The sequence below is a fragment of the Empidonax traillii genome, unplaced genomic scaffold (genome assembly GCF_003031625.1).
Source record: "Empidonax traillii isolate 1590-97213 ecotype Southwest subspecies unplaced genomic scaffold, ASM303162v1 scaffold58:size1836614, whole genome shotgun sequence".
NCBI classification, from domain to species: domain Eukaryota; kingdom Metazoa; phylum Chordata; class Aves; order Passeriformes; family Tyrannidae; genus Empidonax; species Empidonax traillii.
The window spans coordinates 1,650,383-1,665,179 of NW_020955251.1; the positions used below are offsets into that span (position 1 = coordinate 1,650,383).

Consider the following 14,797-nt stretch of genomic DNA (forward strand, 5'->3'; position numbering starts at 1 on the left):
AGAGTATACCAAATGTTCTGACTGGATGGAATTAGAACAGGTTTTAATCTGGAGGTTTTGTTTAGAAGTACAGGGTTTAAGTGGCTGCTGAGTGGAGGCATTTAATTTATGCACATGTTGAATGTTAAAGACACACCAAACTAAATAATAAAGGTTTAAAAGATGAATTATCCAGAATCAATTTCTAAACTTTCTGTACCTCTTATAATAGACTTCACAATAAAAATCTGAAATAATAAATAGCCTTCAAATAAAGGAAGAATACTACTTCAGAAAACGAAGGGCTAAACCTCTTAGCCAAATACTGTTATTTCACAGGATGGGATATGTTGTGACATTTCTGAAAAGCAAAAATAAATCCAAAACAAAAAAAAAAAAACCAATCCAAACCTCCCCATTAAAAACAGTTCTGCAGTATAGGAACGGGAGCCAAGGAGAGTGTCAGCTGAATTCATCAACTGAGACATTTTGGGAAGCGCTTTTGGTAGCTTTGCTAAAATGTAAAAGCACAAGATACGCAGTTGAATAAAACCCAGAAGGAAAACTGCACAAAAATGTACAGATCAAGTCCTCTGACTCTTTATGATAAATATTGACACCCAACTCCATTCCCAAACAGGAAACTACTATTTACTTCTTACACATTAGGTATATTTTTCAGATGATCCTTTCTTCTCACTTCATTTTTTTTACTAATGTTTTGAACATCCTACTGCAATCCAAGATATATTTGTGATTCATTTACATGCCTGTTGTATGCCTGAAATGAAAACTTTAGAAATGTATTACTGCACACTAATTACCTAGCTGAAAACACAAAACTAAATTCCCTGGCTTCTTCCTCTCCTAGACCTGCTAACTCAATTAAGCATCTAAATTTGGGTTCTCTGTTGGGTACTGTATTTTCAGATTTAGATTTTAATGAATTAAATTCTGTGGTTTTTTTCAGAGCACTTGTATAGTCTTCATTTACTATATATATAAAAATCACCAAGAGATAAATAAAGAAATCTGAAAACATCATGTTTAAAAATAGTTTTCTCTTCGAGAATGGTCGTGTTCTTCATAGATAACGAGACCAGTAAAACCCAGGCAACCATGACCACGTACATCCAAGTGATACAGCACACAATGTGATTTATAGATAGTCTAGCAAATTATGCCTCTGTTAGACACTGGCCATCTTGAGGGGAGAAAGGAAAATATTATTTTTACAAACATAACATCCCTGCTAGAGCAAAGGGATAATCAGTAATACTCTCAGTGCTACTCTTAAACTTGTGACTAAAAGTGAAAAGGTGCTTATTCAGAAACAAATAATAACTCATAAAGGAAAACCCCTCTGTTTTTTGTGGGGGGGTTTTTTTGTTTGTTTTTTTTTGGTGTTTTTTTTTTTTTGGGGGGGGGGGTATGAGGGGTGGGTATCAAATTGATAGAGTTTATACAGAAACACACACATAGGTTTGTGGAAAATTGAGAACACGCGAAACGAAATCCCAGAAGTCTTGCAATTCATGCAACACCCACAGCCCAGCGGCAGAATATGCATATAAGCACAAGTGACTATATGGTACCTGTGAGAAAAAGCAGGGACAAAACAGACTGGATAATCAACCTTTTCCTTAGAAAACTCCCGTAACAGTTAGAGACACGAAACTTCAAAATCCACAAACATCTTCAGTGATCAAATCCTTGTACTCAGGACCATTTTGGAACAGAGTCTTCTACCTAGGAGGTTCCACATTTGCCCTCTGCAAACCACAGAGAAGAAACCTGATTAGTGTAACTGCCAGTTACATGGATGCAGAACAAACCCAGTGCGATAGTAAAAACAGAGAGCTTGACTTAAAAGATAGCTCAGAAAGCAGGTTGGATTTTTTTCTTGTTTCAGTGGTTGGACTTGATATTGGAGGCTTCTTCCAACCTAAATGATTATATGATTCTATGACAGAAAGCCATGAAGAAACACTTTTTTCACAGAAGCACTTTCAGGACTTAATGGAGATGACTGTGGGAGAAGATATGCCTGACTTCTGCCCTGCCCCTTCCATGTCACACCCACAGCCATCTAAGACAACATGCAGTAGCACAATAAGCAATGCTGGCCACGAGAAAGATGCAGCTGGCATCTACCCAGTTCCCAAATCTAGAGGAAGTGTCCCATTTTTTAGGTAACCTTTTATCTGTGCACCATGGGATTTTCAACTGATGTTGGCCTAGCTCAGTGATTCTCAAATTCGCAAATATTTTTCTCATGAAAGCATTCAAAAGGGATTGTGAAGTGATGGTAGAAAAGCTTTAGAAATGCATAAGCTGAAGATATCCTGCCTACTCCTGGGACTCCTGGGTTTCCATGGAAGCCAGTAAAGGATAACACTTTAAAGAAGTTTGAGGAACACTGGTCTAATCCACAGACGAAAATATTTGAAGTGACAGAGGGCAAAATAGGAACAAGGAAAAAAAACAATGTGAAAGAGAACAGAAAAAGAAGCCAAGAACAGACTATAGAGGTCAACAAAGAAGTGAAATAATGAAAGAAGACACTATACTGCAAAGGGAGAAAGTTACAAAAACAAAACCCAGAACACAGCAAATTAGGAAAATGCTATGGGAAGAAGCAAATTTTGGTCATGGCTGATAATTCTCAACATTTCCTTGCATAGTGTTTCTTTTCCTTCAAATGCTGAATAAGGAGAATACATTGAGAGAATGACAGTAGTAATTCTGAGCAGACAGCAGAAGTACAGTTGTTAAATAGAAAGAAAAAGAGAAATAAAGAACCTAAAATTCAGTGTATGTGTGCAAGTGCATGTGTGTGATTGCTAAGGATCTATCAGACTGGGCATATATTTTTAAAGAAAACTGTCATTAATTCCGAAGAGACCCAAAGAATGTGGGGTCAATTCAGAAGAGACCCAAAGAGACCCTTTCCTGTCATAGAGGTTATTTACTATAGATTGCACATCCTCAGTTTGGTTCTCACAACCTTTTCCAATGTGTAGCAAATATCTTTCAGCAAGCTCTCCAAATATGTAATATTTTGCTCTTAGATGAGGCCAAAACTAAACTCACAGAATGAAATCTGACAAACTCGGGTGCAGAACCCATTTATACCTTCATGTCCTACTTTCACGTCTTAAAAAAAGACTAATGAGTAACAAAAAAGGGCAAAAACATTACTCTTCGATACAACCCTTCTTCTCTTTAAGCCAATATGATTAGTTGTGAGAGCACAGCACTGGGACATGAGGGAATGCAGGTCTACTCCTGGCTCTGCTTCCTTGACCTTAGGTTAGTCTTGGTCAAGATGCTTCCCTGTCTGTGCCTGAGTTCCCTGAACTAAAGAGACAGGATAATGATATCGACCTTTAAAAAGAGCTTTGAACCTACTGATCAAAAGTGCTATATGAGAGTTGGCTTATTATTATTTTGGTTACTGAAGTGAGTTGAAAGGGTCCTGGTGACTTTAATCAAAATTTCTTATATCAAGCCCCAGAATGTCACCTGAAAGACAAAGTTTCTGGAAATTCAGTTGTGAAGATACACAAAGGGTAAGTCGAAGGCTGGTGCGTACCCTCAGGTCCTGCAGAGTTTTCCTGACTATAACAAAACTCCAAATGACACAAAAGTAATTTCTGGACTTCCAGAAAAGAAAATATATTAGGCACCATTAGTATATTCACTACATTAACAGCAATTAGACACTATTATGATGCTTTCAGTCAAACTGGTCTAATGCAAACAAACACATCAAAAGGTGAAAGGAGGCACTGAGGAAAGAAGAAAGTACTTTTTTTTTAACATGCCCACCTAAGCAGCAGCTGTGAGGCAGCACTGCCCTGGGGATCTTATGTTGCTGCTTCTGGCTGGTGGCTGTGGTTAATAAAACCAACCCTTCCAGGTACCTTCCAGCTAAAGCAGTAGATAAATAGCTGCATCAGAAATACTCCTGCATTTAGAAGAGTTTTGGGTTTGGATTCTGCATTAGCTTCATCCTTGACAAATTCCACCCAAGACTACCCCATCGGCATGGTGACTCTCTTGCTGTCTGGTCTACACGGTTTGTTACGATTCTTAGAGACGAAAAAGGATCCTTCATGTCTTTGACCTAACACATATTTATAACACATACAAAACATGACTTTACAATAAAAGTGCTTCTCTGGGTATCATTACCACCTGTTTAAGCTAAAAACACTGATTTTGTCTGATGAATGAAGCGAACATACACTCTACGACACTTTATGCTACAACAGCACTCTGTCTGCAAGGCTGTTCCAAAGGAACATTGTAGGACTACAGACAGAAGGTTAGTTATCTAACCTGTGATATTCAGCGTGAACCCAATGAAGTTCGACACAGTTCACACAGAGGTAAAGCCCGGAGTAATCTCATGGTAGAGCGGGTACATAAGGGTTTGTTGTGCTGATGGTACTTCCGTACACAGTCTATCTGCTCATGTAAATAATGTATGAAAGCATTGAAATGATCTCTGCCTATTCTACTGGCAAAATTTGTCACTGGCAAAGACAGGTGGCATCTTTTCCATTAGCTTTATCCTGTAATGGGACACAGGTAAATTAGAAGGGTTCTTTAACATACATCTCCTCCAGTAGCAATATGGCTGAGACCACCACAAATTAAATTTTGTAAATTATCACTGCTGTGTTTTTCACCATTTATGTCACTATATATTCACAATTTCCTCATCCCAAGGAGTGAAAACAGCTTTGTCAGCTTCATTTGTACGCTCCTGCAAGAGACTGCAAATATTGCAAGGAAAAGTTTTAATATTTAAAATGCCAAATAGTTTTTCATTAACACCGAAAAGTTGTGTATGTTATATTTCTGCTCCCAAATATCACCCACCACTGAATAATCTTCTCAAGCCACATGACACTAATAAAAATATATAAAACCTGAAAACATACCGGCATTTAAAGGAATAAAAAGGCCTAAATAAACATGAAGTAACATTGTTACTGAATGTAATTATAACCTTTTTCTGTGTCATAAAAATATCACCAAGATGTAGGGCCTGATTCTGACTCGGCTCCCACTTGCTAATCACTCGTCTGCAGATACAGCCCTGGGTGCAATTTCAGTTCTCAGATTTTTCTACTGTAGCTTTTTTTTCCCTTGTTATCTCAGTAGACATCTTCACTTTAGTGAGATGGATATTGAACTACCATCCTGCCTCACATTCCAGGAATATGCACACAGCAAGCAGCTCAGCATCAGCTCACACATGAACAGCCTTAGCTCCCATAAAATATTCAGTCATTTAAAAAATATTTGCACCCTGCTGTCAAACTTAGACAAATTCATACTGAGCCTCAGAAAATAGCTGTTTTAATGGTAAATGATGTTCCAGAAACCTCTTTCAGGCTAAACACTCTCGTCAAAATTATTTTAATAAGAAAGATTAACAATTTCAACATTAGCTGCTAATCCCCTTTCATTTGAAACTGTGCTGATAAAATTCTTTGCTTGTCATTCAAATAGTAAGTAATAATTATAGATTTGGGGCCTCCATCTCTTGCTTCATTAATAGTAAATTGCATGGAAGTCTGAAGCATAAAGTCAGCTTTGATACATCTCAAAATGCAATTTCCATAGCTTTCCTTAGCTATGTACAATTAATTACAGAGTTAATAAGGGGAATATGTTAATGAAAGGGAAATTATTCACTCAGACCACCTGGTCTTATCAAATTTCTTTAATATGTTTCCTTCTTTCTATGAATTTGCATGACAGCAAGAACACAAATCACGGTGTGCGTTGCCAATCCTTTAGTATTTTTATTTGCAACCAGCTAAAGTCCACTTAAATACAAAAAGAATGAAAGAAGCAGTCAGTACTAAGTGACTGCACTTGCTTTCTCAAGCTCAGTACCTTTTAAACTTTAAAACGAAAATGCCTAAACAACTTTATAATTACCAGTCTCTCTTCAGTGCTCAAGGATAAATATAATGCCTTCAAAAAAGACACATTGTCATTTTACATTTCCTTTTAAAGAAACATATTGCACATGCACATATTTAATAAAAGATATACAGTAACGTGCTTTAATTCACTGCACTCTGAGAGCTACTAGAGCTTAGCTGCTATGTGCAGTAGGGTTTTTGGGTGTTCATGGGAATATTTTAGTTGGTACAAACAGCCCAGCCAGAAGCAGGCAAACCTTCACATAAGCCATCTCAAAAATAACACATTTGTGATACATAGTCAGAGATACATTTTTTTAAAGATGGGTCAAATCCAGAAACCAACCATCTTCAACAGAAATTAATGGATTTACTACTAATCAGGCTGAAGACAGAAACATTTTTGGACCTGGACGCCAGCCCTCATAGTCATTCCAGAAAGAAAAGGGCAGAGAATAATGCCCAGAGCAATAGCAGGTGCTATTGGAGGAGGTGATGCTTATGAGCAGTTTGTCACCCCTCTGTTCTATTCTTAGTTCAATGCAAAGGCCCAACAAGCAGCCAGCAACAAGAGGCAACTCATAATTCTCCCTTGCTATGAATAGGGTTTTCTTGGCCAGCTTGGCAACCTAAAGCCACATTTGCTCATGACTTTAGGAGAAGACGATAAGGGAAGCATGACAGCATGAGGGAGAGCTGCCAACCAGAAAAAAAAAAAGATATTACTCTAGTCTGAAACAAAAGGAGACTTACAGAAAGGAGGCAAATTCATAGTAAAACTATGTCTTTTGTAAAGATGTACTGGGGTAGGGGTATAATATTTTAGGGTAGAAGACTTTATCTGGTTTTGACCAAAAAGTAACACAGTTCTCCTTTATGGAACAGCAAATACTATGTCATCCACAAGCAAACTTCACAGATTATTTTAATGTTTGTCTCCCTATTTAAAAATGTTTCCACAGCTGCGTTGTGGGTGCATATGCAAAATTTGATGATCACAGGAGCATTTTGTCTGTGTCCTACACATCAAATTTTCCAAATACCACCCAAATTCTGCCACTTTACTTAGAAAACACTGCCAAATTGTGGCCTAATCCCAGAAGGAGTTGCAGAAAACAATGTACAAATTTTTTTATCTTGCCCTGAAGATGAGCATAACCGGACTTTGTTGAATCAGTGGAGGGATTAAACTGTCTTCATTACAAATAACATCTTAACCAGACCACTTCCAATAACTTCTGCTGGTGCAGCCTACATGAAGAGAAAGAGCTCTTCAGAATACTGCTGGAGTTCTCCTGGATATCTTAAACTGCAACTGGTACAACACTGTAAAAATACAGTGCCAGTATACTGTCCCTTCTTTGGAAGTACCATGAAGCAAGTCCCAGTTTCACCCTGAACTATAACACGTTTTGAGAAGCTCTGAAGCTGTGGTCCCATTTACCACAAGCCATTTGATCTTAGCAGGTCATCATGCCTTGCAACTTGTGTGAGCCAATTCTTCGCCCCACAGTCAGTCCAAACTCATCTCATCTGAACTCTGCCACCAGCTCAGAAACACTCTGACATATATTATCATCTTGTGTCTCCTGCCTGAGAAGTCTTCCTGAACCACCCTCTTTCTAGTATCCTTCTCCTTCTAGATAGGCCTTTCCACCTGTCAAACCCAAAATATGATTAACTTCTACATCTGCTACGATGAGGTATCAAGGATTTAGTGCAAGATGTGAGCATGCACAACAGGACACATCCAGCAAAGAGCACTTCATTACTGAGGCTGCATTTGGAGCCAAAAGACAAGATCTCCTAGATGAGTGTTTATCTCTGGTTTCTGCCACTGCATGAGACTCTCAGAAGCAGCTGAGGAACCAGTAACACCCCTTGTATTCAGTCTGAAGTCTCAAAATCCAGATTCTTTTTCATTAAACTACCTCGAGCATCTCTTGCTACTTGCTACAGCTGATACTTGACATTACTTGGATGTTTTCTAGAAATGGAACAAAGCTGGGAGAAGCAGAAAAAAAGACCAGATAGCCACTAAGTTTTGTTTCAGCCATGGCAATGATCCTTTCTTCTACCTGGTGCACAGAGTTGCATAACCTAGTTTTGTGTCATGTATTTCTCCCAGTGTAACCCTTTTAAAATTAGTATTCCAGAATATTATTGGAAATGTTTTTTTCTTCTTTCTACTAAAAGCCTTAGGGAATGATATAAGTTGGCTAAAAGTGTTCAACCAAAGCAGCTTAAACAAAGCTGGAATAAACACTTTACAGTCAAATGACAGACCAAGATGTAGTCACAGAAATTTGTTGAGTTATTTCTAATCATGAAAACATTTGGGGAAAATAACTGACAGGGAAGAATTTAAAGAAAAAAAAAAGATTTTGAAATCAATTTCATACCATGTTCAAGAGGAATGTTTTTCTCAATTTAATATTGACTCTGCAACTGCCATTATTTCCTAAGGCCCATTCAACAAAATTAATATAGAAAAAGAGAAGCACCTTATTATGAAACAAATAAAAATAGAAGAATCAAAGGGTAACCTGTTCATGAATATTTTTTCTGAGTTTTACTGATGAAATATATGTAGTACATACATCCATTTATTAGATTTATGGTTCTATTAGTAGAGCTGTTTTCATATGCCAGGAAATTTTTTTCACTTTTCTTTGCAGCTTTTCTTTGTTCCTATATCTCAAGTCCTGGCTTCGAACAAACACAAGCAAATGTTTCAAAACAACTTAAACATTTAGGGAGGAAAAAAACCCAAAACAAACCACTTAAAATGAAGGGATAAACCTATTTCATCAGCAGATCTTTCAGGAGGCAACCAGATCCACTTGTCCCTAAAAGCCTGACAACTTGGGGAAGAGATAGGTAAAGATTTTCCCATCCACAGTATTTATGTCTTTTTTGGATATTGGCTATCTTGTCACTGAGTAATGCAATACACAGCAGCTTTTTCCGTTGTGACTCCTCTTGTCCAACTGTTCATGATGAAATGGCCTTTAGGGCCAAAGCCTTCTTGGGACTTAATTTGGTAAGACTTCTACAACTATTTATACTGGCACAGCTGAAAGGTAAGTTGGGATTTAGATCCACTTAGCACATGTATAAGGAGTTTATGCCTTTAGCTAAACGTTGCCACTGACTTGTCTCCCCATGTGAGGGAGAATTTTTTTCCTTCATTTTTCTAAGTTGTGAGCTTTTTTTAAACAGGGTATTTATAGTCTTGAAATGCATAAACAGAAACCAATGCTGGCAGAAGGAAATGGTGGAAAAAGGAAAAAAAATATTAAAACCTACTAAATAATCAAGCAAATGATTGTGACAAAGACCTTGTTTTCTGTACCTGCATTCCTCAGTTTTGTCCCTGCCAGTACTAATTACCTTTGCAGCACATGCCCCCGGGCAATGCACTGCACTCATGCCCTGCATCATGCTCAGGAAATATTTAGTATGTTTATGGATTAAGGTCAAGGTGGAAAGTACACCTGCATCTAGCACAGTGCTATTGGTCCTCACATGCTGGAGCTTCTCCCTTTATTTAGAGAAGTGTGTTTGGATGTCTTTTGCTCCCAGTTTTACTGTAGCTTTAAGAAGAAAATCAAGAAATTTCAGCAAGATGTAGCACAGGATTTAACAAATATTTTTTCTTGGTGGAATGTGTCTTCAGTCACTCAGTTCTACACCCTCCCATATTCAATTAAAAGCAAATTTATAGCTGATACTCCATAGAATTAATTTAAAACAGAGGTAATTTTAAAAACTGAGAGGGCAAATTGCTTAGAAACCATCAAAACGTTACTATTCAGAGACTATGGCATACCAAAGTTATCAAAAAAACCCAGGTTCAGCCTTGGAAACTATTCCCTGCTTGTTACCCTTTCCAGTCCTACAGCAATCCTGCCATTGATTCAGCATCAAAACTGAAATGGATGCAAAATTCAGCATCTGGGGTTTTTGACAAGTTTTGCACCAGCAGGTCTCCACCCCATGTCCCCAGCTCAGGCTGCGTCACCTTTTGGGACACACCCTGTCCCAGAACTTTGACTCCAAGTTCTCATGTGAGGCCATCCTTCACTTCTCCACTGGGAAAGTCTTTCTGGTTTTGCAGGCATATTGCCAAACACAAGGGGATCAAGTGGATTTACACCCTCTAGGTGCAAGGCCCTAGATTTTAGGCTGTAGTTCATTTGTTCCCACTGCCTCATTCAGCCCAGATACGAAACTTTCTTCTGAAAAGTACGGCACCACAAACCACCACAGACTATTATTATTATTTCTTATACATACAGCAGTTTAATACCCTCTGGGACAAGATTCCCCAGACTTCAGCTTAAAAAAGTACTGAAAAAGACCTTCCATAAATTCACACCTTCCAAAATTCTAATTTATGTATAATGCTCCAAATTTTGCACATCTCTCTCTACAAGTTAAAAACCAGCACAACATAGAAAATCGCTTCTGCAAATTCCCACTCCTATACAGTATTCAGATAACAACCTCATAATGTTATCATCAAAAGCATACGCTCCCTCCTTGCAGTACTGTTCTTCATTTAAAACCTCATAAAAGATTATAATTATTTTAATCAAACAAGCATGGTAATACATGAAGCAGATGTAGGATCCAATCCACCTAACTTAGGTGATGAACTTGTGCTACAGCACAAAGAGACTCCTTCACCTAAGCTGCAGACATAACTGGATGGTGCAGGCACAATGGAGGTGTTTCAAGAGAAATCCACTCTCTGCCTAATTCTCTGGAGACCTTCATAGCCACCCACTGACTTTACCACCTAGGAGGAGAATTTATGGACTCAAGTCAACACCAACACTTCATTAAGTGCCTAAAATACAAGAATAAGTTAGGAGCCCAAGTTAAGGAGCCCAAATCTCTCCTGGACACTTTTAAGCTCCTGGTTTTCTTCCTTGCCCCTTACTAGAACTTCTCTTGTCATCTGAAATATAGATGTACGCAGGGGAATAAAGTGGGTGGAAATCTAATTCTAAGTTCCTATGCTTTCCTTTGTTGTGACCTTCTGAAAAATGTTTTCTTTCAAAACCAAGGGTGACTGAAATGAGGGCATTGCACTGTGTTGTTGCTCCTGCTGAAATCAGCCAGTCAGCGCCACAAACATGACGGCATAAAACATGCTCCTCTAATTACACTTTCCAAACTGCTTGGATTTTTTAGAAACACAGAATCAAAATGTGCCATATGCACCACCCTCCTGCTATAAATATGATAAAAAAGAAAGTGAAAAGGGAAAAAACCAACATCTCTGAATGTTGTTATCGTTGTCCTTCTGGGCCTCCTCAGCCCTCCCTGCTTCCTCCTGCCAAGAGCTCGAACCACCTCACAGTGCTGTCAGCAGTGCAAAGACATCGCCTTTGCTGCGCAGGGAAGCAGCAGGAATGCAGGATTTTTCTCCTTGAAGGCTGGTTTCAGTCTAAGTGAGGAGACTGCCCCACAGCCACAGGGTTGGAAAGATTCCTGGTTTCTCCATACCTCGAGCAGTATAAACAGTGGGACAACCACATGCGGCAAGTCCTCCAAGAAAACAGTACCTGTGGCCAGCCTCAAGTTCCAACAATCCCAAAGCTGATGTGACTTGAATACCACTTCAGGTATGACTGATAGCATTTTCCAGCAAATTAAATAGCTTTACAGAAATATTTCTGACCAACGCTACCTCTGAGCAAGATTACACGGAGTCATCCAGCAGTCACAGACACACTTCTTCTAGGCTGTTTTCATCAAAGTTTTATTCGGTTTATAAATCAAAATAAAATATTTCCTGCTGCCACTCTATACAGTAATCCATCGTTTTATTTTCTCTAGGGAGGTTCTGGCACCTATGAACAATAAAGACTGAGGAGCTTTAGCTCAGCTAACTGCTCCTTCACTGCACACTATGGAGCTGAAAAACACATTTACAGACCTGTAAGTGCATTTACCCTGAAAAGCAGAGGGTATTTGCCATTTTTACTGGGCCCCTTGCTAATATTTCTCATTGCTTTCTTAGGCACTGAGATATTTTTCACAGAAAATATCAACAAAATTTAAAAGATAAGAGGGTTGTGGCAGCAGGAAATGAGAAGAGCTGAAAAGTGTCTTGTATTGAATGGTATAAAAGTTGCAAAGTGGCCCCTCACTCTCCTCTGCTTGCATCTGCAAGACAAGGGGAGGAAGAGCTCGCCCCTGTCAAGCTGCTTCTACTCTGAGGTCCAACAAGCCACAGCATCTCCAGAGGGAGGTAAACTCAGGTAAATAAGATATTACAGATATGTGCATTTATTTTTGAACAAGACATAAATTGGGTCAGCTCCCTGGTTTCAGTGTGACCCACAGTGATACAGGACACGAGCATTTCTGATCAAGTCCAATTATCTGCTTCTGTGCTGTAGCTGAGAGATGCTGATCTTCCACGTAAACCTAACCCAGCTTCACCCTCGGCAAACCTTGTATTTATGGTTTAACTACTTTCTTAAGTAAACGTCCCACTGTCTCCTGTTAGCCTTGTCCTAATAGCAAAGCTAAAAGCATCCTTTTGATGCTGACCCATATTTTCTACCTAATTGTATCATCTGAGTCCGTTAAGAACAATTTTTCCTCATCCTTTATGTCAAAGCACGTAGGCAGACTCCTCTGAATCACTGATTTTTGTTTGTTCAGGTTAGACTAAAAAATTAAATGTTTTTACTCTCTCTATGTGGTTTTTACTCTCAAGACACTACAGCATTTCTTTACTCTTCTTTGAACCCTCACCATCTAGGATATAATATATGCTGTTAGATAGCTAACAAATGTATGGGTTCATCCAGGGTTAAACAGGATTGACTGAATTATGGACACTGAACCCAGTTACAGTGATCTTGATCAATCTGACTATTTTTAAAAGTTTATTTATTGCCATATGAAGACAATTCTTTCTTGCAATTTTGCAGAAATCCTAAGAGACAGAGTAAGTGGTTCCCATATGCAACTTTCTTTACTTTAAGCATGATTTTGTGATGATTTTTTTTGTTTCCCAATGATATCACTGAAAACAATTTTGCTCAATTTAAAGTAGTTGAAACTGTTTGCAAATGTTACATGCAAATTTCCATCTACACAGGAAATTTTGCTTTTATTTCCATACAAATATATTGCCTCAGAACCTTTCAAACCTTGCCTCTAAATCTGTACTTATTTTGAAGTTGGGCAACTGGAGACTTTTTTTTTGCCCCCCTCCCCCCTCCCCCCCCCCAAGAATTTTAGTTAACTATGAAAGGAAACCAAGTGAATTTTAATTCTGGTTAGGGAAAAATGGAACAGTAAAAATCATAATAAATGATCTGTAATGGGAGCAAGCCTTCCAAACTGCACTTGTTTACTGGATATTAACATAATAATTAATTAACTCCTTTTTTGGAGGGGGATAGGCAGAGAAATATTTACTCATGATGACATACTCTGAGGAAGCATCTGATTTACAATCTTGCCCTGCTTTTGCTCAGTTTTATAGCTGACCTGATCAAGGTTGGAGGAGGTCAGTAACTTGGCTGAGGTCAAATTTGCTCATTGAGTTTTGCCTGCCTTAATTCTTTCCTCCATTACGTGAGGTTGGCTTAAAAGAACTTGAAAAATATCTGAAAAGATAGTGATTTAAAATATAAGTCCAGAAAAAGAAAGAAGATGGAAAATTATGATCCAAAAGCATGACATGACACAGAGAAGTTCCCAAAAGAACGGTAAAACTACCAACTGGAACAGGAGGTTACTTTGGGTAAACCATGATAGCAGAAAGCAAAAGAACACCTGATCAGGTTTTTCACCATCACCTAATGTCTACTCAGCTAATACTCTAAAAAGACAGTAAATATTTAAAGTAGGATGAAAATAAGGCACAAAAAATGGAGGACTACACTACAGGTCTCCCAGCAGGACAGAAACAAGCTCCACCAGTCCAAACTGCTGACTCTTACATGCAAAAAACCCTTCATATGTCCATCTTCTACACTGATACTGGCCTCAAACTGTCTTTAGAACGCCAGTTTTCCAACACAGGCTCCATTGATAGAATGTAATAGGATCATTTCAAACGTAGGAGAAATCCAGCCTGGAAGACATTCAGCCAAGGACGAAAAAAAAAACATCCAAGCAAGGCTAAAATTCAGATCCCTTTTCTAAGGGTAACAGAAACAAATTGCTCCATATCACTGCTCTTCTGTTGCCTTCTCAGCTCAGATACCTCCAAACACTGAAGATACATGAGAAAAAGCAATAAGCGGGTAAGAAATTCATCAGTTTTCTTCAGTTGTCCCAGCTGATGTAAACATAAATTAATAGGACCAAAGGACACCACAGAGCCTCTCTTTTTTAAAGCAAGCATGCAAACAACTTGTATGTACAATATAAGAGAATACTCCTCAAAGAGGGAAAAAAAGATATAACAAAAAAGAAACGGAAATAAAAATGCCTTTAATTTTAACTACACAAAGCTAAGATTACCAGTGAAGCTCAGGAATATTTTCTACTTGTGAAAAGACATCTTTTCTCTCTTCAAAATGCATCTCTTTCCAAAAGCTGAACAGGTGCCTAAAATTCTGACGAAACTGCTCACGCCACAAAGACACAAGTGCCTTACCAGGATCATGTGACCGGTGGAGATGTCCATGTTGGACTGGACCGGCTCCTCACACCAGGACGATGTGCTGCTCCGGGCTGAGGGGCTGGGAATGGGCCCATCGCTGAGCTGAGAAGAAACGCTGTTTATTCGGGAAGAGTGGAGGGGCTCCGGGCGATCAGATGTTTTCACTGCCATGCGCTGGCGGCATAGCTCCTGGAGAGAGAGAGAGAGGAGGGAACAACCTACGGTT

The 14,797-nt window shown here is 38.7% G+C and overlaps 1 protein-coding gene across 1 annotated transcript in view; it reads right to left on the minus strand.

Moving 5' to 3' along the window:
• LOC114055541 (receptor-type tyrosine-protein phosphatase N2-like) overlaps positions 1 to 14,797 on the minus strand; it is a 240,855-nt gene that overhangs the window by 73,235 nt on the left and 152,823 nt on the right. Inside the window, exon 4 of the mRNA XM_027879799.1 lies at positions 14,566 to 14,629. Coding sequence (XP_027735600.1) covers positions 14,566 to 14,629 — 64 coding nt within the window. The remainder of the gene's footprint in view (positions 1 to 14,565; positions 14,630 to 14,797) is intronic.